The following is a 26,017-nucleotide window of genomic DNA, read 5'->3' on the forward strand; positions in this document are numbered from 1 at the left end:
GTGGAAATATAATTTTTTTAAAAAAAAAAAGAAAGAAAGAAGTTCTATATTCCAAATTTTCTTTATTAAGCAAGTATTTTTAAATGGAGAACAAAAAACCTTTTTCAGAAAGGAAAGGGCTCTTTGGTAGCCTATAAAATCATACAGTAAGAGTCCATTGCTGGTGTCTTCTTCTAGGTTCTGATGACTATGACAGCCTCAGTGAGGAAGAAGGAGGCAGCAGGCGACAGGTTTGGTGCAAGTATCCTTTGGATATACAGAAGGAGTTTGGCTATGACAACCTCCAGGACCTGGATTCAGACTGATGCCCTTGTAATGGCCATGAGGTTTTTGTTTTGTTTTGTTTTTTCTTTGGTACTGGGGATCAAACTCGGGTCCTTGCACTTGCACAGCAGGTGGCAAAACCACTGAGCTAAATCCCCGGCCCGGCCATGAGGTTTTATCACAGGCCCAAGAGGGCTCTGTGCTTAGAGTTAACTGGCATGGTGACATCCTCTTAGGATTCCTAGCTAAAGAGATAGAATGGAAAAGCAAACCCAACAGTACCATCCCAGCACACTGAAAACTTAAGCTAATGGAGTAAATCCTTGCCACTCACAGTAGGGGCCCCTGGTCTCAAATCAAAAGTGACTATACAATCTGGGGAAAAAATTGTAAAATGGCAAATTCCTCTCACTTCCTCACCTAGGCATTGTTCCTGGCATTCTAGTTCTATGCCAAAGCAAAAAGGGGCGGAGAGGCTTTGGTTTCATTGCAGTAAGATTCTGTTTCCCTTACCACCAACTGCCTGCTGCTAGAATAAGCCCATTCCTTTTGATAATGGGCACCTAGGAGGGCTTTGGTAGGTCCCTTGCAGCAGCAGTCTAGATAGTAACAGCTTATGTGGGAGGTGTTAACAGCTATCTTGCCTCCTGGCCTCATACTCTGATAATGGTTGTAAAGATTCCTGTCTTCTTTTGGCAGTGGTGCCCAAAAAATAGTATGCATGAATGTGTTAACTCTGTTTAATAAAACTACTTTTGAACATGGAAACAGGCAATTCCTTCAAAACTTTTTTTTTTTTTGGCTTCTTGAGACAGGGTCTCTCTATGTAGTCAAAGCTGGCCTCCAGCTCATGCTGATCCTCCTGCCTCAGCCTCCCGAGTGCTGGGAATATAGACATGCACCACCAACCAGCTCAAAATCTTTAAATCTGAGTATCTTAGGTGTTTTTCTACTATACTTTTACCCCACCAAAAAAAGGCAGATGTTTCAGAATTAACCTTAGTAAGGACTTGAGAGGAAAAAGAAAGCACATCCTGAACATGGCTTTCTATTCAAAAAATGTTTACTATTCATATCACTCACCAAAATTAAACTATAATCATCCCTTGAGTGATTGGTTCCAGGACCTCCTGTGAATACCAACATCCACAGATTCTCAAGTCCATTGTATAAAATGATGTATTTTCACAGAATCCTTGCACGTCCTCTGCATACTCCGTGATCTCCAGATTATTTATAAAACCTAATACAATATAAATGCTGTGTAACTGTTATATACATATTGTTTGGGGAATAATGGCAAGAAAAAATAAACCTGTTCATGTGTCATACAGATGCAATTTTCACCCCAAGTATTTTCCAGCCACAGTTGTTTCAATACAGGAATGCAGAGTCCTTGGATATGGAAGGTGGACTATACTGTCAACAGAACCAGTCTTGTTACCAGAATTTGTATCTCTTTAGTTAGCAAATTCTCTCCCTACTCCTTTACAAACCCCAGCTGTCCTAACTGAATTAAAAATAAATTTTATCCCTCCCCCACCCATATCCCGTAGAACTTTCTACAGGGATATGTTTTATATCTACACTGTGCAATAGTAGCCATTTAGCTGCATGTAGCTATCGACATTTACAATCTCATTAGTACAACTGAAAAACAGTAATTATTTTTTTTTGTTCTGAGACAGGGTCTCCCTGGTTCAGGCTGACCTTGGACTTGTAACAATACTCCTGCCTTGGCCTCCTGAGTCCTGGAATTACAGGCATGTTCCACTATGCCCAGCTTTGATTTCATTTTAATTCAGCTGCATGAAAGTGATAGCTACTGTAGTGGGCAACACAAGTGTAGGGGAGCAACACAGAACCTTTGATTTGAGATATGCTTGTGAGACTCAGTCTCCAACTGTCACATGGAAAAATGAATTAGGGAGGAGCCTTTGTCCCATCTCTACTACTCTGTCTTACTTCCACCTATTCTTTCATTTTATCTCCCTTTTGTATGGGGGGGCGGGTACCAGGGATCGAACTTGGGTCCTTGTGCTTGCACAGCAGGTGGCAAAACCACTGAGCTAAATCCCCGGCCCTTATCTCCTTTTTGTAAGCCTTTACATTAGTTCATATCTGCATGGAGTTGTTAGCCAAATTGTAAGTATTCACAAAGGTACAATTCAGTGTTGCAAGTAATAAGCAACAACTTAACGTCTAATACTAGTCATATTCGTCTCTTTTGTAGGCACAGAAACCAATGATTAAAAACCACTCTGCCATTGTAAATGTGTTGGCCACTATTTATATGTTCATGAGTTTTGCCAACATTAGAGGGCCAACAACTTCACAAACTGCTCAGTGCAAAAAGGTACAAACTGTACCATAGCAAAAGGGATTATTACCACACTGGATTAAAAGAGACAAAAACTTGGTGGGAATTAATTCTGCCGTGAAGCTTGAGTGCTTTAGGGAGTCTGGCTTTCCTCCCACAGAAGGGTTCATGGGAGAAGTCTATCCGCCCCAGGGCCGGGGATTTAGGTCAGTGGTTTTGCCATCTGCTGCAAAAGCACAAGGACCCGAGTTCAATCCCCAGTACCAAAAAAAAGAAAAGAAAGAAGTCTATCCACCCCAGAGGCAAAGAATGCTGTTAGCATCCAGTAATGAGAGATGACATTGCTCACTAAGCAAGTATGGGGCATCTCTGTAGTGAGGCCTTTGTTTCTCCTACTATAGAAGCCACTGGGGGGCAGCAGATTCCTGAGATCAGCTGGTTATAGGGTAGAGAATGTTATAGCCAGGGTCAGGGATCCTCAAAACCAACACATTCTGCTTTAAGGATTAGCTCCAGAGGAGCCCTGGGATGGGTGCCAACTTGGCTCAGAAAGGAATCTTGTTTATATAGTTTAGGCAAGTCAGCCTTTGCGTAAGACTCCTTGTCATCAGGCAAGAATTTGCTACACAAATCCCAAACCCATGACAGTAGGAATGTCCCTCTTATGTTCTCACAGATGCACACCCTAAACCAAAGGCAACTGTGACCATGTTCCCCCATATCTTTATTGAGCAAATAATATGGCCAGGGTTGCTCCCTTATCTGTGACAGACCAGTTTGGTGAAGAATGGTCAGAAGAGGAGATTGCCTCATAGCCCTTGTCTTTACTATTGACCAATTCCAAAACCTAAGGATAAGTTGTCCATGGAGTATACTAAGCCAGCAGGTTCTTCTGGGTCCAAAATGGACTGTTGTACAAGCCAGTGCAGCCATCCTGCCCATGAAGGAAAGCTCCATATAGCCAAACTTGTTGCTCTGGCCTGACCTGGTGGCCCAGCTTGAGCACCAAAAGTAGTTGCTTCCATTCTTACAGTCAGCTGAGCATCCAGATTGAGATTGAAGTAGCCTTTCTCCTGGGGTCTGCACTGATGTCCACAGGAAGAAAATGGAAGTCCCACAAGTACCAAGCTCTTCCTGAGACTGCAGCCCCATCAGGCCTCTGGCAAGGGAAGGCCAGCAGGAGTACACTACTATAATTCACACTAAGGCAGCTAGGAGTAGCTAGGAGTGTAAACAAAGCCTGGTACCCAGGACAGAAAAGAGGATACAGCCTGGTGTGGGTTTTTCAGAAAATAAAATAACTACTTCCAGCACCAGGGTGGGCTTGCTTGGGTCTGCACAGCAGTCCCTTAAACCTGCCCTTACAGAGAGGAACAAGTATTTGATGACTTGGGTCAGTGAGATGTTCTTCAAACTCACGGATGGTAAATTTCAGGTGATTCACCTGAATTCCAGAATATTACAGCACTCTTAATGTCCCTACCAGAAACCAGAGATTTACTTGCTATCAATTAGAACAAAGACCTAACATCTCAATAAAATAAAGGATTATCCTTCAAAATAGTATTACTAGGGCCAGGGATTTAGCTCAGTGGTTCCACCGCCTGCCTCGAAAGTGCAGGGTCCTGAGTTCGATCCCCAGTACCAAAAAAAAAAAAATAGTATTACTAGACTTCTGACTCATAAATTTGTTCATCTGTCCTTGTTGGACCTGAGTCAGGTACTAGTAACATGTTGATCTACATATTAATGATGTAACAGCTAAGACTCAACAGAAGTTGTGTGAAATTCAACACAAAGTCTGTTGTCAGAATCATATCTGGAGGTAGAAAAATCTCAATTTTGGGTACTTTGAATTTTTAAACATAGCCTATTGTATCCTATAATCAAATGAACACTAATGTTTTACAGAATTGGTGTTCTGGATTAACAAATAATGGAATAGAGGAGTTTGAATTTGGTGGCAGTCACAGCATGTCCACTTAGTTGCAAAGCTGCTGCTTCTCAGCTGGAGCAGTGAGGTTTTTCGCAGCCTGTTTCAGGACCATGCCCTCCACTGAAGCACCAGGGTTCCAGCTAGAAAGGGTGCAGTTGGTGGCCAAGACCAGCTTGTTATGGAGCCAGAAACTTTCCTTCTTCCTTAAAGACTTTAAGTACAAATAAGATCAAACCAAACTCAGTGAGGCAGGAAGGACCTCCTCGAGGAGATGGATAATCTGTACACAATGAAATGCTGCACCTCTAAGCATATGAACCCAGAAACAAGAGGTCAACTTTGATAAGAGGGACCTTCAGTGGGCACTGTTGAGACCCTGAAAAGATTTCCTCCCATCGTGAGTACTGTTAAGAGTGTGAAGGGCCGGGGATTTAGCTCAGTGGTTCCGGCACCTGCCTTGCAAGGTCCCAAGTTCGATCCCCGGTACCAAGAAAAAAAAAAAAAAGAAAATACTGGATTATCAAAAAAAAAAAGTGTGAAGTTCCAAGACAAGCATTCCTCTTGAAGATTTCAGAAAATGGGAGAAACAGGGTTCCCATATTGGTTAAATAAAACTTTGCTGTCCATCCTTCCAAAGAAATAAAGGCATACAACCCTCTCTCCAGGGAAGAATTTTGAGCCAGTTAAAGAAACGGTAGCATTGTAAGTCAGGTGGTTGGACCTGATCAGAGGAAAACTTCCCCAAAAGTAGCCCCTGTGTAGACTCCTGGTTCAAACTTCAAACCGTTGTGAACCACCAGCCCTAGTCATCAACTTAGCGTTCCTTCCCCCACTTCATTTACCAAGTGTTTGTCAGGATTGCCCTTATCCACCAGGAGGAAAACAACATTCCCCTGCTCCCCAACCTCCCCTCCTTCCTGAGATCCCCACCTTCAGACTGGCCCCAACCCTGAGCATCCTCCCATAGCTTACCAATGAACGAGCCCTGTCCCTGAGCCCCCTTATAGAATGTGAGTCAACAAGCTCCTTTAATTCAGGTATCTGGACTTTGACGGCTGTGGCCACCAGTGGCCAGCCTTCCGGATCTTGGGGGATGTCACCTCTGGCCTCTAGTCAGTTTTCCTCTCAACCTTTGTCTCTTCAGCTACATCTAGCTCAGTCAGGACACAAAAGCAAAGGTGTTGGGTGACTCTGGTGATAGTAGCTAAATGAAAATAAAAAAGCACAGGATTTACCAAGCAGATTTAGCAACTGCCCCAGCCTGAACACAGAAGGCTGAAAGCACATCTTTGGCTCCCTCCCATCCGTGTCTTGGACACCCTGAGCCAGGCTTTGCCCCTCAGCTCCAGTAAGCCCCACTATCCTCCGTTCCATCCCCAGATAGCCTCTGAGGTATGACTGCTTGTCTTCTCAGGTAGACTACTCTCAGGAGGGAGTGCTTTGACCCCGAAACAGTACACAAAGGTTATAACTGGGCCAGGGATTTAGCTCAGTGGTTCCTCCGCCTGCCTTGCAAGCGCAACGTCTGGAGTTCCATTCCCGGTACCAAAAAAAAAAAGTTATAACTAAAGTGGATCATGTCAAGATCAAAAGAGAAGTCTGGTGGGGCAGCCAGGTCTGATCCTTCAGAAAATCATGAGTAGGGCAAAGGAAGTTGTTAACCTCTGTGGGCACACAACCAGTGAGTTACAGGGCAAAGAGGAGCTCACCCAGGACTTTCCGAACAAAGAGTGGCCTCCGGGACTCTGGCAGGTAAACACCCATGAAGTACACAGGAACCCCGGAGAGGGCGATTCCAATGCCAATGAGGGAATTGATGGTATCGCTGAAGAGAGGCACAATCACCAGAAACATGGAGCATATGCAGAACACGATGGGAAAAAAGAGGCTCAGCTGAAAAGGAGGAGGAATGAAATATTAAGTAGGGTGGGGTGAGAGAACAGAGTATGGCCAAGGCCCCTTGGGGAGAGGACCCACCCCTCCTACTCTGCACAGAGCCACTAACCTTGAGGGGCCGGGACCGTTCGGGCTCTTTCCAGCGAAGGTAGAGCTGTCCGACAACAGAGAGGCCCACAAAGAACCAGTAGCTGAAACTGAAGTAGTTGATGAGCAGGAAAACATCCTCCACAATGAGGTAGATGAGCGTCATAGTGCACTGTCAGAGAGGAATGGAGTGCAGAGAAGGAGTGACCACTGGCACCACCAGCCCACCCAGAGACTTCACCAGCCAGCAGGCTGTCAGATCTGACATGGCTTCACCAGATTACCACTGGTTTCTAGTGAGCCTAGGCATCTAGTAGGTCCATTCCTCACATTAACCTTCAAGTCAGCATCTCTCCGTCTGCTACACTCAATGCCTCCCTCTTATTACAAGCACTTCTGTAACAAGGCAGACTCCTCTCCCCTTCTGATGGCAGACAGGGCAGCCTTCAATGCAACCTGAATGATACTGTGCCCCAGGAGGTGCTTAGACCTGGCATACAAATGGAGGAAATGCTTGCAGAGCCATCCCATCACCCTAGGGCTTTAGATGTAAATAGAAAAATGGATTCATACCCTCTGTGGAGAAAGTATGACAGAATTTGTCCTTGGGGGCTGAGGGGAGAATCCTAGAGGACACAGGTCAGGAACCATAGTCCTGGGACAAGGATAGATTTGTTTAAACTTTAAGAACAGAATTACTCCCCATCTTTTCCCCCGATTATCAACAAAGGATTTGAAACAAGTCTATTCTGCAAGAGACGAGGAAAAAGTAGGCTGCGAGTGTAGCTTGGTGGTAGAGCACTTCTCCCAGCACCACAAAAAATATAATGAACTGTTTTTTAAAACCGTGTAGTAACCTTTCTCGGGGTCCCTGTTACAGTGCCCAGACCTCCCACAGCAGGGCTTACATTGAACAATAAAGCAGGGATGGGTGTAAAACGCTCAACATGGATCATGGACAGAAGGTCTGGGAGATGGCCCTCGCGGGAGCCCACAAAGAACAACCTGGAAGGATAAGAAATGTGTCAGCAGGGTTCTCACACTCAGCCACTTAGCCACACTCCTCACTCAGACAAATTATGCTCAGAGTCCCAGAAAAAAAGGAGGGGACAATCTCTCAGGCTCTATGCATGCCCAGCCTGTTACTCATATACTCACAGGCATTTCAACCCTCTTCAACCATGGGTACCTCTCCACTTCCTGGGAAGGCCTCACCCCACTCTTATCCACTGATACCCCAAGCTCTAATTGATGGAATTTACCATCCTCTATAAACATTCCCCATGGGCCGGGGATTTAGCTCAGTGGTTCCGCCGCCTGCCTCAAAAGCGCAAGGACCTGAGTTCGATCCCTGGTACCAAAAAAAAAAATTCCCCTTCTCTTCTCTCAGATACCTCACCAACATCTCACAGATGCTGAACCCTGCTATCACCTACTGCATCCCAATCCATCCCACCAGGGGTATTCCCACTCTGCCATTCCACAAATTCACAGAAACATGATGGCTTTTTACAGAAGGTCATCCAGAGGCCAGGGTGTAGCTCAGTTGCCTAGCATGTGCAAGGGTCTGAGTTTCAATCCCCAGAATGGTAGAAAGAAAAGGAAGGGAAGGAGAAAAGAGAGGGGAGGAGGGAGAGAAGAAAAGAACAGCCATATTTTTGTTTTGTTTTGTTTTGTTTCTTTTGAGACAGGGTCTCACTCTGTAATTCAAGCTGGCCTTGAACTCATTATGGAGCCCAGGTTGGCCTTGAATTTACACCAATCCTCCTGCCTCAGCCTCCAAGTCCTGGGATTACAGGCGTGCACCACTACAGGAAGAGGAGAGGAGAGGGGAGAAAAGAGGAGGGGAGGGGAAAAAAAGGGAAGGGGAGAAGCCTTCTAAAATATCAGATGCAGGGCCAGGGATTTAGCTCAGTGGTTTCGCCGCCTGCTGGGCAAGCACAAGGACCCAAGTTCAATCCCCGGTACCAAAAATAAATTAAATAAATAAATAAAAATAAAATATCAGATGTTGCCAGATGTGATGGTGCACACCTCTAGTCCCAGTACTTAGAGAGCTGAGGCAGGAGGATTGTGATGAGTTTGAGGGACATAGTGGGTTCAAGGCCAGCCTGAACTACATAGCAAGACCCTGTCTCAAAAAACAAAAAACAAAAAAAAATCAGATGTCACAGAAACCTTGTGAATCATTTCAGAAAGAAAATATATCTCTTGCTTCAAAGAATAAGGACTAAAAACAGGCTAAGAAGAAAGTACCCTTAATAATATTTTTCAAGTAACAGAAGCCAAATTATAACAGAAAATGAATGAAAGTTGAAATGTAGATTACTCTCTCAAGAAGAGCACCCAGAAGTGGGGTGTGTAGCATAGTAGCAGAGCACATGCTTAGCATGTGTAAGGCCCTGGGTTCAATCCCCAGCACCAGACACACACTAAGTGAATCCAGTAAGAGGAAAAGGGGAGATAGAAAAGCTGTTTGTGACTTCCATAAGTGGAAAGAAGAGAAGCTTGGGGAGAGCTGACTTCAAGCGAACATCTACCAAAGAGAAGGGCAAAATAATGAAGCAAAGTGCTGAAAAAGAGAAAGTGCAGAACCCCTGAAAAGGTGGATCTGCTACTTCCTCTGCAACAACAGGATGGATAAGTGATCTTGTAGACAGGTCTCTGCAGAGAGGAGAGGAGGAGCCTACTTTTGGCTGCAGTGTTTTCTGTGGAGTGAGAGACTGAGTCACCCTACTCATAGCACTGGTACCTGGTACACACTAAGTGCTCAGTTATTTATAGAGCTGCAGTAAAACCCACCAGGAGCCTAAAACCTGGTGACCTTCAGAGCCACTACTACAAGTTGTAGCCTTCCTCCCTTATACCCTTTACAGTCTGTGTTCATGTCACACACAGATGTTTAGAGAAAGGCACATATACACACACTGTCTACCCATGTGAGGGAGACGGGAAAAGAGAAGCTCTTAAGTCTGGAGCTCCAGAGAAATGAATGTCAGAGTCAATTATCAGTAAAGCAGAGATACAGTACCTTGATGAAGCAAAGATAGATGCGTTGAGGCCCCCAAAGCAGGACAGGGCAACAGCAATGGGGATGATCCAGCTGAAGTTGCCAAACGTCTGGTCAGCAAATGTCTAGGGGCAGAGCACAAAAGGCACAATCAACCCAGACAAGGATTTCTAATCCTCTTAGAACAAATACAGTCACTACTGAGGAGCCCACCCCCTGACCGAGACCCATCCCGTTGAACTCCAGAGTTGCAATGGCTGCAGAGAGAGACTGGCCCATTCAGGATTTCTAAGTAACATGAGATGATGCACAAATGAGGATCCCAAGAGACTCACCACAGCTACTGCATCACTGTTAAGGACATCTGAAATGCTCAGCACTGTGTAATAGGCCACGTTGGTCAGGATATAGATCAGCGTCACAACTGGCATAGAGATCCCAATAGCCAAGGGCAAGTTTCTGTCAGGACAAGTAACATAGGACTACCTAGAATCAACCTCTCCTGGGGATCACAGTTCTTCGTCTCCATTGGTATTTTCCTAACATTTAACAGTTCACTGGCCTCCAGGTCTTTGAGACAAGACCATCTTCCTCTTGTAGCCTAAGGTGGGTATGCATCCCATGCCCCTGGGCTGTATCTACTGCAGGAGAGAGAGCTTTCCCATTAAAGATAGCTCATTAACAATACTTAATCCTCACCACAGTAGGGCCAACAAGGTCCCACAAGATTTCATAATCCTGAATCTATGATATCAAGACAAATGCAAAGATTTTTGGGAACTAGAGGCCAGGCTGGGGACCCTGCTGGCCAGAAGCAGCTCAGGTTCCCCAGGGTACAGTCTAAGCACCACAGTGCAAGGTCCTGACACCTCAGCCCCAGCTGGGTCTGCTGCTGCCCACGGACGTCTCCTCTAGGAAGGACCCTGAGGACCCTCCACTGTGAACATAAGGGTGAAAGCCAAGGGCTTTCCCACTTTAATTCACTCCCATCCTAGCCCCAACCCCCTCCTAACTGGAGAAGGGGGAGTAGGGAGAAATAGAGGATGAGAGGCAGAGGGAGAAAGTGTGCCCACTATCAGCAGGAGTTCCAGCCAAGTTGGGGAATGAGAGTGTGATCTCGCCTTTACCTTTCTGGGTTTTTGATTTCTTCTGTTACAAAATTAAGGGTGTCCCAACCTGAGTAAGAGAAGAGGGCAGAGTACAGGGAAAGAGAGAGGTTTCCCACATTCCAGGAGGAACCCTCAAAGGCGTTTTGAAAGTGTTCAGAGTGTCCTGTGGGGGCAAAATTAGGGGGGGTTCAAGAAAGAAGAGGTTAAAGGAGAAGTGGGGAAGATGAAAAAAAAAGTAACAAGGGAAAGAAGACAAAGAAGGGCAAGAAAAGAAAGAAAAAACAATAGGGCAAGGGGAAGAAAAAAATAGTCATTTAATACCAAAAGAACAACCACCATCAACTCCTTGTACTTATCCCTCCCCACCATTCCCTCAGGAAAATTAACATGCTTTAGCGAAACTAGACAACAGCCAAAAACTAAATGCATTCCTGGCTGCCTTTTGATGTAACAACACTTCTTCCAAAGTGCTAAGGAATTTCTTTTCCTGCAAGTGACTTCACAGCAGGCCACAGATCTACCTTTTTTTTCTCCTGGTGCTAAAGATTAAACCCAAGGCCTTCTCACTATCTATTAAGAGACAAGGTCTCACTAAGTTGCCCAGGTTGGACTCAAACTTGTGATCCTCCTGCTTCTCCCTCCCAAAGTGCTGGGATTATAGGCATAGGCCACCATGCCCAGCCTCCACCTAATTTTTATAACACCATAAACTGGTGTTATAGCAGTGAAGGATTCACTTTCCATTAACAATCACACTTCCCGGCAGTCTTGGTCTACATCACTGCACAACTTGGTTGCTTATGTTTATCAGTCTCATGAAGAGGACTCTGCTGCTTTACTTGCAGTAGGTGGGGCAGGAAACTGCAAGCTATAGAACTGAGGTCTTCTTATCTCTCATTGGGCCACCTTTACCCTCCAAGGAAACCAAAGAACCTGTCATTCTCCTTAGAGGACTCAAGAGACTGCACACCTGAAAGCCCAGGGGGGCAGCACCTAGCTGCCAGGAAACAGACATTCTGGACACAAACCCCCTTTTAGGGGTTTCTGTTTGTGTTGTGGTGGGGGATTGGGGCTACTAGGGAATTAAACCCAGGGCCTTTACACTGAATTACATCCACAGCCCTTTTTTAGTCAGGGTTTCACTACGTTAACTTGCCTAGGCTAGACTCAAACTTGTGATCCTCCTGCCTCAGCCTCTCAGAGTGCTGGGATTACAGGTGTGCCATTATGCCTGGCTAAGACTCAGACTTCTAAGGAAATTAAGGGGCTGGGGATTTAGCTCAGCATAAATGTGCCTGCTTCGAAATTGCAAGGTCCTGAGTTTGATCCCCGGTATCAAAAAAGAAAAGAAGGAAAAGAAACTTGTTATCATCACCCCCTGGAGAAAGCTTAGACCTAGCTCTCTAGGGTCATAAAAGGGCTGGGTGTATAGCAAGAAAAGGGAAAATAGAGACCCCATCAGCCAGGGTGTTAGTCACTAGACAGAACAATGGTTTCCTGAGGCACAGATCCTGGAGGAAGGGTTACTCCAAAAGCCAAGACTCCAGGGACATCCAGATGGCTGGCTGCACTTACTCAGCATGAGTGCACAAAGGTCCTGGACCACCTGCCTAAGAATCACCCAAAGCACTTTACTAAAGCACAGCTTTGGGAGCAGGGTGTAACTCAGTGGCAAAGGGTTTGCCTAGCACGAATGAGGCCCTGGCTTCAATCCCCAGCACCTCAGTGGTAAAAAAGCACAGCTTCTTAGAGTGTGATCCAATAGGTCTCACCTCCCCAGGTGATTTATAAACACAGCTGTTTCTAAATAAGGAAGATGCCCTTGGCTAAAGATTCCCTAGGATTTTTTAAGGACTCAGATGATCTTGTTACCCTTACTACCAGTCTGCTTTGACCTAGGAATGAAAAGCTTTTTGAAAGCCAACATCCTAGAAAGACTGCCAATTTCACATTATTCTAGTATTTTGTTGAGAGCTGACTTTGGAAGGGAATGCTGAACCCAAGGCCAGATGAAAAGTAGACTGTAAAATAACCACCCATTTCTACATCCTATTTCCAGTACACACACACACACACACACACACACACACACACACACACACAAACAACCTGCCACCCCTCTATAGGAGGGTCAAGGGATCAAGTTTTCCTACTTGCTGCTGGCAGTCACAGACCAAAACCAGAAGCCACTGTAACCCCCAGATGACTTCTGCGACCCAGTTATGAGCCAAGTTTCAAGAGCTTGTAGGCCCTTGGCTGGCTTCCTGCAATGATCCCAGACACCACAAATGGAAGATCCCCTGAGAGAGGGCCTGACATGTCCAACCCTGCCTGGCTCACGAAGCCCACAAAGAGATTCATGGACATCTCTCACGCTTAACTGATACATTCCAACACATACACAAGAAGACCTAAGCAGTAACCCAGTGAAATCCCCATACCCTCCTCAGGAAATCAGAGTAACTCTTTGGGACATCCACCCTTCTTCCCACCTTGGGCCCCTCTTACCCTGGCACAGTTTAACAAGGCCCATGATAATGATGGCAATGAGCGCTAGGACCTTGGCATAAGTGAATGTGTCCTGTACTCGTGTGCCCCACTTGACATAGGCACAGTTCACAAATGTCAGCAGACCTAGAAGGAAAACCATAAAGTCACCAGCAGGCTTGAGCCGAGGGCACAGAGTCTCAACCTCTGTTTATAGAAAACACCACTTCTGCCCTTTCTGCCTAAGTTAGAGGGAATAATGGACCAGTGAGAACCACACAGGAAAATCTGCTAGCTGATAGCACTCATGGTCATCCCAACACTACTGACATTCAAAAATATAAAGGCATGCATGAACACATATTCACACATTCTGACTGCCAGAGCCATTTTTGGAAGTTCTCTCCAGACCTAAGAATGACTGACCTCATCGCACTCATTCTTCCCCACCCACACTCCCCAGATTCCAAACTCAAAGAGGCAAAGACCTCTCTATGGCCACATCAGATGGTGGGGACAAGAAATACTCATTAAACCCAGGTGTGGTAGTACACGCCTATAACCCCAGCACTCTAGGAGGCTGAGGCAGGAGGATTGAAAGTTCAAGCCCAGCTTGAGTAACTTAATGACTCAGAGAGACCCCAAGTCTCAAAATATAAAATAAAAAAGGTCTAGGGATGTAGCTCAATGTGAAGGCAATCAATCCGCAGTACCACAAGGGGGCAGGGGCGTGGGGGAGAGGAAAACAGAGGAATGAATGAGGTAAATTCTCAGTGAAGGCCATGGAGAAGTGAGTCCTCCCCAGGCTGCCTTTAAGCCTAGGTCCTCACTCACCTCAGTGACATTGGGGCCCTATGATGAGATCCTAGCCCTTCTGTAACCCCAATACTGAGTAATATTTCTTTTCTTTTGGTACCGGGGATCAAACTCAAGACCTTGTGCTTTTGAGGCTGACACAGTGCCACTGCGCTAAATCCCCTGCCCAAGACAGGGTCTTGTTATATAGCCCAAGCTGGCCTCAAACTCCCAGCGATCTTCCTGTCTCAGCCTCCCAGGTGCTGGGATTACAGGTGTTCCCCACCACATTTGGCTTGATACTGAGTACTAAATTCAGGGTCTTCACACTGTGCTACCTCCCCAGCTCTTTTACTACTTTTTACTTGGAGACAGGGTCTTGCTAAAGTACCCAGGCTGCTACATCTCCAGCCCTTCTTTTATTTTTTGTTTTGAAACAGGGTTTTGCTAAGTTGCTAATTTGCCAAGGCTGGGCTCTAACCTGCAATACTACTGCCTCAACTTCCCAAAGTGCTGAGATTAAAGGTATATACCACCATGCCCACCAAGGTCCTAGCACTTGGCTCCTGCTAAGAAAAGGTCTGCTTTGATCCATAGGGATCAAAGGATGAGGCTTGGGAAGAAGGAACACAATGACACCTCTGACTGTCCCAAGCCTCCAAACAGCGAACTTTTTGTAGACCTCATATTTATCACAAAGTCTTTTGGAGCCTGCCAAAAACTAAGGGAGGGGATGACTTACATTTGGAGGTTTTCACAGGGGCCAGGGGCTGAGCTAGATGATGGGAGTGGGTGTTGCTAGTGGAGATAGCAGTGGAAGAATGAAAGGACAATTCTTTTGTGTATATATCGGGCATGAATAAGGGAGGGCATGCCTGTAATTCTAGCTACTGAGAGGATGAGGCAGGAGAATCCCAGCCTGGGTAACTTAGCAAAACCCTGTCTCAAAAAAATAAAAGATAAAGGCTAGGGATTTAGCTCAGTGGTTCTGTCGCCTGCCTTGCAAGCACAAGGTCCCAAGTTCAATCCCTGGTACCAAAAAAAAAAAAAAGCCAGGTATGGTGGCTCATGTCTATAATCCCTGTACTCAAAAGGCTGAGGCAGGAGGATCAGCATGTGTTTGCAGCCAGAGTGGGCTACACAGTGAGTTCAAGGACAACCTGAACTACATAGCCACACCCTGTCTCAAAAACAAACAGGCCCAGGGATTTAGCTCAGTGGTGCTGTGCCTGCCTTGAAAGCACAAGGTCCTGAGTTCGATCCCTGGCACAAAAAATTAATTAATTAATTAATTAATTAAAATAAAATTAAAAAGTCTGAGCAAGTAGCTTAGTGGTAGAATGCTTGCTTAGCATGTGTGAGGCCCTGGGTTCATCACCAGTACTGCATCAACCATCCACTAGAGTACTTCCACCTGCTCCTACCCATTCTGCACTCTCTCAGCCGGACCTCTCCTTTCCTTATTTATGCCAGATACACTACCAAAAAAAGTCCTTCAATTCCAAGTTCAAGCCCAGCCTGACTAACTTAGTGAGACACTGTCTCAGGACAAAAAAGTCTTTTAAATTCTGGAGATACAGCTTAGTGTGAAAGCCCTAGGTTCAATCCCTAGTACTATATTCCAGTGTCTATCTTAGCCCCTACTCTCTCTCAAATCCTTCTCCAAATACACCAGCCAGCCTCCCCTGAGATCCCACTCCTCTGAACCCAATAGCATCCCCACTTTGCAGAGCAGTTAGTGTTTAATGCTTTGGTCCAGTGGAGACCTGTCTCAAGTAGGTCTCTTCTTGGGTGTTTGGGCTTTGTTTCCCAAAGATCACAAATTCTCAGGAGGCAACAAAAGTATAGTGTGCTCTTAAGCTCACTGCCAAGCAAACAGGGGAACTGATGAACTCTGGTTGGAATCAAGGTAGTGATGGCTTTGACTTAACAGCCAATTGTCTGAGCCAAGGAAACTGTCAGAAAGATGAAACTTCTTCCACTCAAAAGGAGAGCAGCACCAGAGCCAGCTGTGAAAAAAAATCACTTATGGCAGAATGACCTTCACATGCTTCAAGAGCTTTACTCTATACACTGGCAAATAACACAGGTGCTCACTGTCAATCCTGAGGTGGGGGCTGGTGGCATAGAGGTCAAATGAGAGAAGAAACCCAAAGGAATGCATGCTACTGGGAGGTCTTCCCAGTGACCTACTCTGCTAATCAAAGATCTGTGTGGGCTAAGCCAACATAGGTCATTAACAGTCACCAGTAATCCTCTGTTCTGTACAGTAAGCTATTCTGAGGTACTTTTCCAATCTTTGCTTGGGAATTGTTCCCTTCCTATATCATAACAGATGGAGCCAGACCCTGAACCAAAAGCCAGGCCTATTAGATTGTCTCTCCCAGGAAAGTGGAGTTGAAATACAAGAGACCAAATCAATCCAATAGTGGAAGGCTACTCTAAGAGTCAGAAACCACAGCAAGTCAAAGAACATACAAGCCCTTAGTAACAGGAACAGAAACCACAAATAAGCAGAGGAAGGAAGCAGAATGACAAAAAGAAGCACAAAAGAGACACAAACTTTTGAGAAAAAGACTGGCAAGGATAATGCAATACCAAGAAAACAGATAGGAGGGAGGAGAGAGAGAGGAAGGGAAGGAGAGAGAAAAGAGAAAAGGAAAGATAGAAGGGAACAAATGGAGGGAGACAAAAAGATGAACATCCACAGGGAAAGAAAAGACTAACAATATCCTGGTTGTGTCTGTACCCAAATGTGGAAGAGACCGACACACCTCTCAGCCCACACTGCCAGGCACAGATCCCATTTCCACTCCTCCTTCCCTCCATCCAACTGCAAGTTTCCTACAGATTTGTTCCTCTCTGCACTCAAGGAAATATGGCACAACAGTGGAAATTCAATGACTGTGTGCTGACCTAATGAATGAAGGCTGCTCCTCATGGAAGTCCTTGTAGGGCCTGATCCAAAAGACCAGCTGGAAGGATACAAAAGCACCTGGCTGGTGAGGCCGCCTCTGGGGAGGGAGATAAAAGATCTGGATTGGAGAGAGAGGGAGGCTTTGTCCATGGTATACCCTTTTATACTTTTGACTTAATCACCATGCACATATGCTTCTTTCTCAATGATAGTAGTCAGTTTTCCATCATGTAGCAGCAGAAGGCAAAGCTAGGGGCAGGGCAAAAGAAGTCAGGTACCAGCCTGAACTACAAAGCAAGATCCTGTCTCAAAAACAAAACAAAACAAAAAAGACCTCAGGGGCTAGGGATTTAGTTTAGTGGTACCACACCTACCTTGCAAGCATAGTCATGAGCTCAATCCCTGGTACCAAAAAAAAAGAAAAGAAAAAGAAAAAAGGGCCAGGGATGTAGCTCAGTGGTGCAGCACCTGTCTGGCAAGCATGAGGCCTTGAGTTCGATTCCGGGTACCAAAAACTCACAAAACAAAAAAAAGACCTCAGGAAGTATCTCTGCCTTTGTGATAGTGAGACAGAGGAAGGAACCCCACCCCCTGAAGGATTTTCAAAGTCCTACTAGCCCACCCTGCCTATCTCCCCCGCCCCCACCAGGGATCGAACGCAGGACCTTGCACTTGCACTCTCTAGGCAGGCAGCGGGAACCACTGAGCAAAATCCCCAGCCCCTACCCTGCCATCTTTAACATATGAGAGGGCCAGGGATTTAGCTCAGTGGTTTCGCTGCCTGCTGCGCAAGTGCAAGGACCCAAGTTTGATCCCCGGTACCCAAAACAAAACCATATGAGAGACTGCACAAGCACAAGGACCTGAATTTGATACTTGGTACCAAAAAAAAAAAAAATGAGAGAAATAAACTTCAATGCTTGAACCATGCTGCTTTAGGTTTTTTGCTGTAAGAAACCCAAACTAATGTTGAATAATACATGTGCTTCCTTTTTTTTTTTTTTTGGCACCGGGTTTCGAACTCAGGACCTTGCGCTTTCGAGGCAGGCGCCGGAACCACTGAGCTAAATCCCCAGCCCAATACATGTGCTTCCTAATAGAATTGCACCTCTCATACTCTGCCTGACGAAGAGATAGCTGGGCAGCCAGTCACAGTCCCAACCACGCTGACAGTCACGGTTCCCTTTTCCACAGGGAAGGGGAAGGAAATCAGCTCCTCCCACAAATAGACTGGATATTAGTAAGCAGCATTCAAGGATAGAGGAGTGCAATGTTACACAGCAACAGCAACAACAAAGGTAAGGGAAGAAAAAAGGGAGAAAAAAATCCTCCAAGTCTATTAGGAGTGAAATTCCCTACAACATTCCAGAGGTGATCAGCTTTTGCAAATGGAGATCCCAGAATCAGGAACTACCTCCTAGAATATATGTGTATGTATATGTAATATACATGCCTTTTTAAAATTAGTGTTTTTTTTGGTACCGGGGATCAAACTTGGGACCTTGCGCTTGTGAGGCAGGCGCCGGAACCACTGAGCTAAATCCCCAGCCCTTGTTGTTTTCTGTTTTTGAACAGGGTCACACTTTGTAATAGAGGCTGGCCTTGAACTCACTATATAGCCCAAGCAGGCCTCCAGCTCACGGTAATCTTCCTGCCTAAGTATCCCAAGTGCTGGGATTACAGGCCTGGGCCACCACACCTGGCTATACGTGCCTTTTTTTTTGTTCTTTCGGTACCGGGGATCGAACTCAGGTCCTTACACTTACGAGGCAGGCAGCAGAACCACTGAGCTAAATCCCTGGCCCAATATGTGCCTTTTTAAAAAAGTATCTTAGGGCCAGGGATTTAGCTCAGTGGTTTGACCGCCTGCTTCGCAAGCACAAGGACCTGAGTTCAATATCAAAAAAAAAAGTATCTTAATCTGGGCACAGTGATTTATGCCTATAATCCCAACTATTTGGGCTGAGGCAGGAGGATTACAAATTTGAGGCCAGCCTGGGCTATATAGTAAAATCCTGTCTCATAGTAAAGTAAAAAATACTGAAGATGTAGCTCAGTGGTAGAGCACTTGCTAAGGATGCACAAGTCCCTGGTTCAATCCCCAGTGCCACAAAAAAAGAAAAAAACCTTAAAGCAGGGCAAGATACATGTGCCTATAGTCCCAGATATTTGGGAGGGTGGGGCAGAAGGATCTATTGAGCACAGGAATTTAGCACCAACATGGCAACATATCAAGATCCCGTCTGAAAAAAAAAAAAAAAAACAGCTCTACTTGGGGCAACAGCTCTACTTGAGGTTCTGGGTATAGCTCAGTGGTAGAGCACATGCTTAGCATACATGAGGGCCTGGATTCAATCTCCAGCACCAAAAAAAAAAAAGTATTCCTTATTTTTAATCACACAAATACATTTAGTCTTGTTATCAGAACAATCAAACTATGTATACATGGTTACAGTCTTTGAGCAAGACCAAGATTCAGTCCTTTAGACTTAGGTTGCTCTCAGAACATGAAAGCTACCTACCCATACCAACACTTGACCAAAATAGGGAATAATATCCTTTCTACTCAGAACTCTGATGAGGCCTGTGTCCAAGACAGCAAGAGACAACGGAAAGATAGTCAGGGATCACTGGGTGTTTCTTCATTCCTATCTCATTTCTAGCAGGCTCCTTCCCCTTCCTTCTCCTCCTCATTGTAAACCCTAGCAAACTAACACTCAGGAGGACAGAATCTCAGCTCTGAGTAGGCCCTGGGCTGCATAACGCCATTATATCAGCGTGACAGCTTCAAGGTAAGATGTCGTCAACACCTAAACCAGAAACATCACCCATCTGCAGTGAAATCAAGTACAGTCAATCCTTTGATTTTAACTTGGTCTGGAAGTGTTCTGCAAGACAAGGAAACATTTCTAAGAAATTTTAACTTGAGAAACAAGCGATATCTTGCAATACAGGCATGTAAGTACATACGCCAAATGTCACATCATCACAACTAGTAACTGTCTCTCTGTCTCTCCCTCCCTTACTGCTCTTGTGGAGCCCAGCAAGTGTGGTGGTGCATGTCTATAATCCAAGCACTTGAGCACTTGGGAGGCTTAGGCAAGAAAACTGCTTCAAGTTCAAGGCCAGCCTAGGCTACATAGTGAGTTCAAGGCCAGCAAGACCCTGTCTCAAAAAAACCCCAAACAAACCAAGTGCTTTCGATTATGAGTGAAACAAATTATTCTTGAAAACCAAGGTTTTACTGTTTTCTTACAATACTGGGCACCCAGGTTACCAAAAATACTGCTGGCCACCTAGCCAAAGAGGAGACCCTATGTACCTCAAGAACCATCATTTCCTATAAGCAGGTAAAACCCCTAACCTTACCGAGTTCTTACTGCCTTACTGGCCAGCCTGAGGCTCTACTTCATCAGAGAAAACTTCAAGACTGCAGAATACATATGAAGAGCACATCTTTAGAACAGAGAATCTCTCTTTTGACATTTTGGGCCAGATAAGTCTTTATTGTGCTGGGCTGTCTTGTTCAGGCAAGATGTTCAGCAGTACCCCTGGCCTGTACCCACCAGATGTCAACAGCACTACCTCCCAGTAGTATATCAACCAAAATACCTCCAGACATTGCCAAATGTCTCCTGGAAGACAAACTCACATCCAGTTGAGAACCAATACTGTGGGATACAGGCCGGGGATTTAGCTCAGTGGTTTCGTGGTCTGCTGCGCAAGCGCAAGGACCTGAGTTTGATCCCTGGTACCAAAAAAAAAAAAAATACTGTGGGATAATAAGTACCTAAGATAGCGTGAAATCCCAAAATAGCTGCTTGAAACTCCCTGCTTATGTAACCTGAGAATGGGGTGGGTTGGGGTACAGACAGCCAAGATCTGAAGCAGCAATGCTTCAGGGGCCAATAAAGTAATACAAATAGGCAAAGGCAAGAAAGTCTGGGTATAAAATGAGAGGAAGCAGAGGTAAGTAATGGTAATGGACTGGGAAGAGTATAATCCATTTAAAGGGAGCAACAGTAAAGGGCAAATGATCCTCTGAACCCTACTCGAAGTAACTCCATTTTAGCCTGGCACGGTGGCACAAGCCTGTAATCCCAGCACTCAGGAGGCTGAAGCAAAAGGATCCCCACCAGTTCAAGGCCAGTTTGGCCTAGACTACACAGCAAGAACCTGTCTCAAAAAAAACTCAAAAAAAAAAAAAAAAAGACTGAAATAAATAAATAAATAAAATAAATAACAAAGTAACTCCATTTTATAGTGGAGAGGCTGGTGCCAGACTGCAGCACACCACTATGGCTTGACAGTGCTTGCTGAGATCCATTGAGTTCCTGCCACTGAGTTCCTGATAAAGATGGAATGGAAACACAGTACACATGATTTTTCCCAAGGATTCTTCTTGTCTTTGATCCTGTTTTTGCTGTTTTAATTAAAACCATACAAAAGCAATAGCTTAGCACCAGGCCTGCCTTGCAAGCACAAGGTCCTGAGTTCGATCCCCGGTACCAAAAAATAAATAAATAAAGCAATAGCTTAGCAAAGGGGGGCTGGTGACTTCAGTAGTACTACAGCCCATAAGCCATACACCACTATGTAAGTAACCGCTAATAAACTCATTTACTTGCCAAGCTAGACTTCTGAGTCATTCTTCAGACCACTGGTACCCTCTCTCTCTCAATTCTGAAGCAGATGTTTCTTTTAAATCTCTCTGGGAAAATTTTTTTGTGTGTTGTTGTTTTGGAGACAGGATCTCACTATGTAGCCCAGGCTGGCCTTGAACTCTTGCTGATCCTCCTGCCTCTGCCTCCTGAGCGCTAGGATTACAGGCATGGGCCACCACACCCAACTTCTCTGAGAAATTTACAGGACAAGCAGCTACTGAAATCCAGCTGATCGCAACAGGCAGGAAATTAGGTACAAGGTTGCCACCACTTTTGATTCTCCAAGAGAAACGATAAACCCTGATTTCTAAGATGTTGACAACTAATTAAAAATTATTTAAAACACCATGCAGAGGACTGGGATGTAGCTCAGTGGTAGAGTGCTTGCCTACCATCCACAGGGCAGTGGGTTCAATTTCCCAGTCCTGCAAAACAAGACAAAAAAAAGACTAAAACACCACACAGGCCTAACAAATCCATCTGTGGGCCAATTGCAGCCTCTGCCCTAGAACTTATTACATGGAGACTTCCTGGGCCCTTTGTTCTAAATGCAATTTTAATCTATCCTGGCATAGCTATAACTTCTTTGTGCAATCTTCCAACCAACAAGTTGAACCACTCTTTTAAGGTACCTTTAATTCACTTCAAAAACATGTACAGTTTTATATGCAATTAAAAAGTTTTAAACTTTAAAAATACTGTAAATTCATTTATTTTCACAGATATTTAAGTACTTTCTCAGATTGAAGCCTCAGAGAAAGTACTAGGGATAAATATAAAGATTTATTTGTGGCTGGAGGTGTAACTCAAGGCTGGCATGTGCTACATGTGTGAGACTCTGAATTCAATTCTCTATACCAAAAAAAAAACAGCGTTTGGGCCTGAGGATTTAGCTCAGTGGTTCCACTGCCTGCCTTGCAAGCGTAAGGACCTGAGTTTGATCCCCGGTACCAAAAAAAAGTGTTTGCCTTTAAAAACTCATCTAACTGAAGAATATATAGGTATCTTATATTCAGTTAGACCAAACGATTCTTTCATCTCAATTTCCAGACTAACTTCATTCTTTCATCCTTCCCAAGCCTCATCATGGATTAACTGCCGATCTTTGGTTTTTCCCCCCCTAATTATGACCTAACTGGTTTCTTCCACATAAGGCTTCTCCAGATTAGGCTGTTCTCACTGCCATTCGTATGCAAAGGGACTCTCTTCCAGCACACCCCAGATCTTTTTAAATCTTGATTCTATGACCTAAATTTCAAAAAGAAAATAAGCCAAACAAAAATCTCAGTCAGGAAAAAAAAAGCCCAGTCAGTTAAGAAGGAACTGGTTTTGTGAACTGCCCCTACTTTGGACAGCACTTGGCAGCAGCATTTACCATATTTTTTAATCACACCTCATAAAGACACAAAAGAGGACTTTCAGAACTGATTCAGAAAATGGCAAGAATGATAGGGTATATGTTCAAAGTAACAGAGAAAAGAAAAAAAAAAGTAACAGGGAATATTCTGAGGAGGATTAATGGTAGTATGTCTTTTACTGTAATAATTTTTTTTTGGTACCAAGAATCGAACTCAGGGCCTCACATTTGCCAGGCAGGTGCTGTGCTGCTGAGCCACCTCTCTGGCCATGTAATAAATTTTTAAAATTTAAGTATGTACCAGGCTGGGAATTTAGCTCATTGGTGCCACTGCCTGCCTTGCAAGCACAAGGTCTCAAGTTCAATCCCCAGTACCAAAAAAAAAAGAAAGAAGTATGTACCAAATATTTTGTATATTATATACAACCAAAGCTTTTGCAAGCAGAGGTAAGAGAACATAGTATAATTAAGTGCTTCTGGTAGCACAGTGCTAAGAAACACAGGGAACTCTGGATGAGGTAAAGCTCTAGCTCTGTGAGGCTGGGTAAGTTCACAGCAATCTTCTCTCCTTTCTGTGATTTCACACACAGTCCCTCTTTACCACTCCAAAAGAGAGGAAGATAAAGAGGGAGCCACTGGGATCTCTCAACTCTGCCATCAGAAACCTAAATGTAGGGCTGAAGCCATGATCTTCACACTGGCTGTGGGCATAGCTTGTTTACAAAGTCATTGTAAGGAAATTTGAAATACCAATGGGAAAAAGCCATTTTGTGTGGTGCCTAATGCTTACAACAGGCCATGGAGTGGCAGTGGCAGAAAGGAGGGGTCCTGGAAGCTGGAAGATAAGGGACCCCACAGTCTAGGAACCTATTTGCTCACAGATGCCTTCAAACTGGTTTAAGATGAAAAGCTGGGATGTAAAAATAACCCTTTTTTTGGAATAAATAATAAAGGCCTTGACACTGATATCCCTTTCTGGGTTAAGTTACAACTAGTGATGCTAACACCAGTCAAAATACCAGACCAGAACAAAAGAATAAGACATGTGCCTACCTCTTCACAGAGTGGGGAACAGAATTCAGGGACAGTCCAGAGTTAAGGGACCAAAAGTCATGAAGAGATACAAACTTTTCCCACCCTCATCCTTTATGTTTACTCAACTCTCAGGATCAAATGACTTTGGTGAAATTACTTTGAAAGATAAGAGCCCTCCCCTCTTCCAAAAGTGCAAAATAAGTTATTCAACTATAAGGCACTCATATTGCTATGACAGCACCCCACATATCTTCCCACAGTAAGCCCCCATACTTACACACACAGGCAGCAGCGAGGAGACGGAAGGCCAGGTATGGGGGATCACAGGTGGGGAAGGAGGGCTGGATGATGTAGTTGGCAAAGGTGATAGCGATGATGGCCTGACTGGTAGGCTCAACAATTAGCAGGGAGGCCCACAGGCGGATGAAGGCAATGAAGCCCCCAAAGGCCTCTAGAATATAAGCATAGCTGGCCCCTGACTTGGTGATGGTGGTCCCCAGCTCTGCATAACAAAGGGCACCCACAACAGAGAAGAGTCCACCAATGGCCCACACAACCAGTGACAACCCGTAGGAGGCAGTGTATTGTAGCACCCCCTTCGGAGAGACAAAAATCCCTGAGCCAATCATGTTGCCCACCACCAAGCTAACCCCATTCAGCAGGGAGATCTCCTTCTTTAGCTGCATAGTTTCTGGGGACCTTTCAGGTGGCGAGTTGACATTTTCTTCCACCTTGGGCTGGCTGGTACCAGGGAGGAGATGGTCAGTGGGCATAGGGCTCTCAATCTCCTTGGCTTCCATGGCAAATAGTTCCTGCACACCTGTATTTACTGTGGCCTGGCCAAAAAAAAAAAAAAAAGTCAAGTTTAGGGCAGGAAGTGGTAAATCTCTGGTTTAGACCTGAGAGGCAGGCAGATCTTTGCTCACTTCCACTGAGGGACAACATGCCACACACACAATAAAATAGGCCTGTCTGAGTTCCTGCCACAGGAAACAGAAATAGAACTATCAGACCTCCACTGCTCCTGAGAAAAAAAATCATGAAAGCTCAGACATGATCTGATGATGACTTCCAACAATTATCTGTCTTATTGTCCAAGGCACTGGGTTGGTCCACAGCACAGATTCTACCTAAATGTTGATTTTACTCTCTTCTTTCCAGCTTAAAACCCACAAACCTGCCCTGAAGAGAAGACCTGAGTCCTCACAGCAGGTACAAAGCCCTCATTTGCCTGAAAGGCCTCTCATTTTCCATGCAAACTGGTGCTGCCCACTCAGCTCTAACACAAAGAGGGACTCACCACTCACCACTCAAACATACAAAAGGACTTTTTCAGTGCCCAGGCATACACAGGGATGCTTGCAACTTCTCACTCACCAGTAAAGAACAGCGGCAGGGCTAAGATGATAAGACAAGAGTACACTGGCCGTGGATTTAGCTCAGTGGTTCTGCTGCCTGCCTCACAAGCACAAGGTCCAGAGTTCGATCCCCAGTACCAAAAAACAAAAACAAAAAAAGAGTACACTGCTATTGCAGAAACTGGATCAAGGAGAAGCTCTTTGAGAAAATACACACCTGTGTGTTGCTGTGTCCATTACACCCACCTTACTCCCCATGTTGCTGCCAGCCCATTCAACACCTTCCTTTCCCAAAAGGAAGAGATTACATAATAAAACAGGATGGAAAAAGAATATCCAGAGTCAAAATAACCTGAGGCTAACTTGACATTGGCTTATTTGCTGTCCTCCTCCCACTATCCCTTATTAACATCTGGGGCTGCAGAGAAACTCTCCCAGAACAGTACCCAGGAATCCTGGCACCCAACCCAGATCTAGTTTTGGAAAGCATCCTGTTGAGAGATGGCATACAGACGTCCACTACCTTTGGATTATAATTGGGCCAACACAGAAACCTCAAGGAAGCTGAATTCCACAATAAACTACATATGAAGGACCCAGGATGTGTCAGAGGAAATAAGCAGCTTTCTGACCCATTACCCTCAATTCCTGTACAGGTCATGCTTCAGATCCCCTGATCCTACCTATCTCATTTTAGAGAAAGGAATCTAGTGAGTTATTTGATTCCCATCCAGGAGTCAATCCTTGAAGGTCACAGAGATAACTTCCAAGGATAAGAACAA

The 26,017-nt window shown here is 44.9% G+C and overlaps 3 protein-coding genes across 9 annotated transcripts in view; 1 reads left to right on the forward strand and 2 right to left on the reverse strand.

Annotated features, from left to right (window-relative positions):
• Positions 1 to 9,617, reverse strand: part of Prmt7 (protein arginine methyltransferase 7) — a 67,820-nt gene extending 58,203 nt beyond the window's left edge. Inside the window, exon 1 of the mRNA XM_021256797.2 lies at positions 9,535 to 9,617. The gene's annotated coding sequence lies outside the window, so the exon portion shown is untranslated. The remainder of the gene's footprint in view (positions 1 to 9,534) is intronic.
• Slc7a6os (solute carrier family 7 member 6 opposite strand) overlaps positions 1 to 26,017 on the forward strand; it is a 41,458-nt gene that overhangs the window by 6,364 nt on the left and 9,077 nt on the right. For 3 of the 4 annotated variants that reach the window (XM_087215495.1, XM_087215541.1, XM_087215469.1), the window contains exon 5: positions 178 to 25,089. In XM_087215495.1, the coding sequence (XP_087071621.1) occupies positions 178 to 305 (128 nt within the window). In that variant the 3' untranslated portion in view covers positions 306 to 25,089. Of the gene's footprint in view, positions 1 to 177; positions 25,090 to 26,017 lie in introns of those variants that run through there. The other variant, XM_087215571.1, reaches the window with a different exon arrangement.
• The window catches only part of Slc7a6 (solute carrier family 7 member 6), a 33,421-nt gene continuing 12,933 nt past the window's right edge, over positions 5,530 to 26,017 (reverse strand). For 2 of the 4 annotated variants that reach the window (XM_021256810.2, XM_021256808.2), the window contains exons 2-10: positions 24,155 to 24,713; positions 13,131 to 13,256; positions 10,641 to 10,785; positions 9,849 to 9,972; positions 9,535 to 9,638; positions 7,412 to 7,508; positions 6,526 to 6,675; positions 6,230 to 6,413; positions 5,530 to 5,724 (exon numbers count right to left, since the gene is read on the reverse strand). In XM_021256810.2, the coding sequence (XP_021112469.1) occupies positions 5,630 to 5,724; positions 6,230 to 6,413; positions 6,526 to 6,675; positions 7,412 to 7,508; positions 9,535 to 9,638; positions 9,849 to 9,972; positions 10,641 to 10,785; positions 13,131 to 13,256; positions 24,155 to 24,713 (1,584 nt within the window). In that variant the 3' untranslated portion in view covers positions 5,530 to 5,629. Of the gene's footprint in view, positions 5,725 to 6,229; positions 6,414 to 6,525; positions 6,676 to 7,411; positions 7,509 to 9,534; positions 9,639 to 9,848; positions 9,973 to 10,640; positions 10,786 to 13,130; positions 13,257 to 16,820; positions 16,972 to 24,154; positions 24,714 to 26,017 lie in introns of those variants that run through there. The other 2 variants (XM_087215306.1, XM_087215259.1) reach the window with 2 other exon arrangements.

This window comes from Heterocephalus glaber, unplaced genomic scaffold, assembly GCF_053883595.1.
Source record: "Heterocephalus glaber isolate CG9 unplaced genomic scaffold, H.glaber_assembly_v1.0 deba00000071, whole genome shotgun sequence".
NCBI lineage: Eukaryota > Metazoa > Chordata > Mammalia > Rodentia > Bathyergidae > Heterocephalus > Heterocephalus glaber.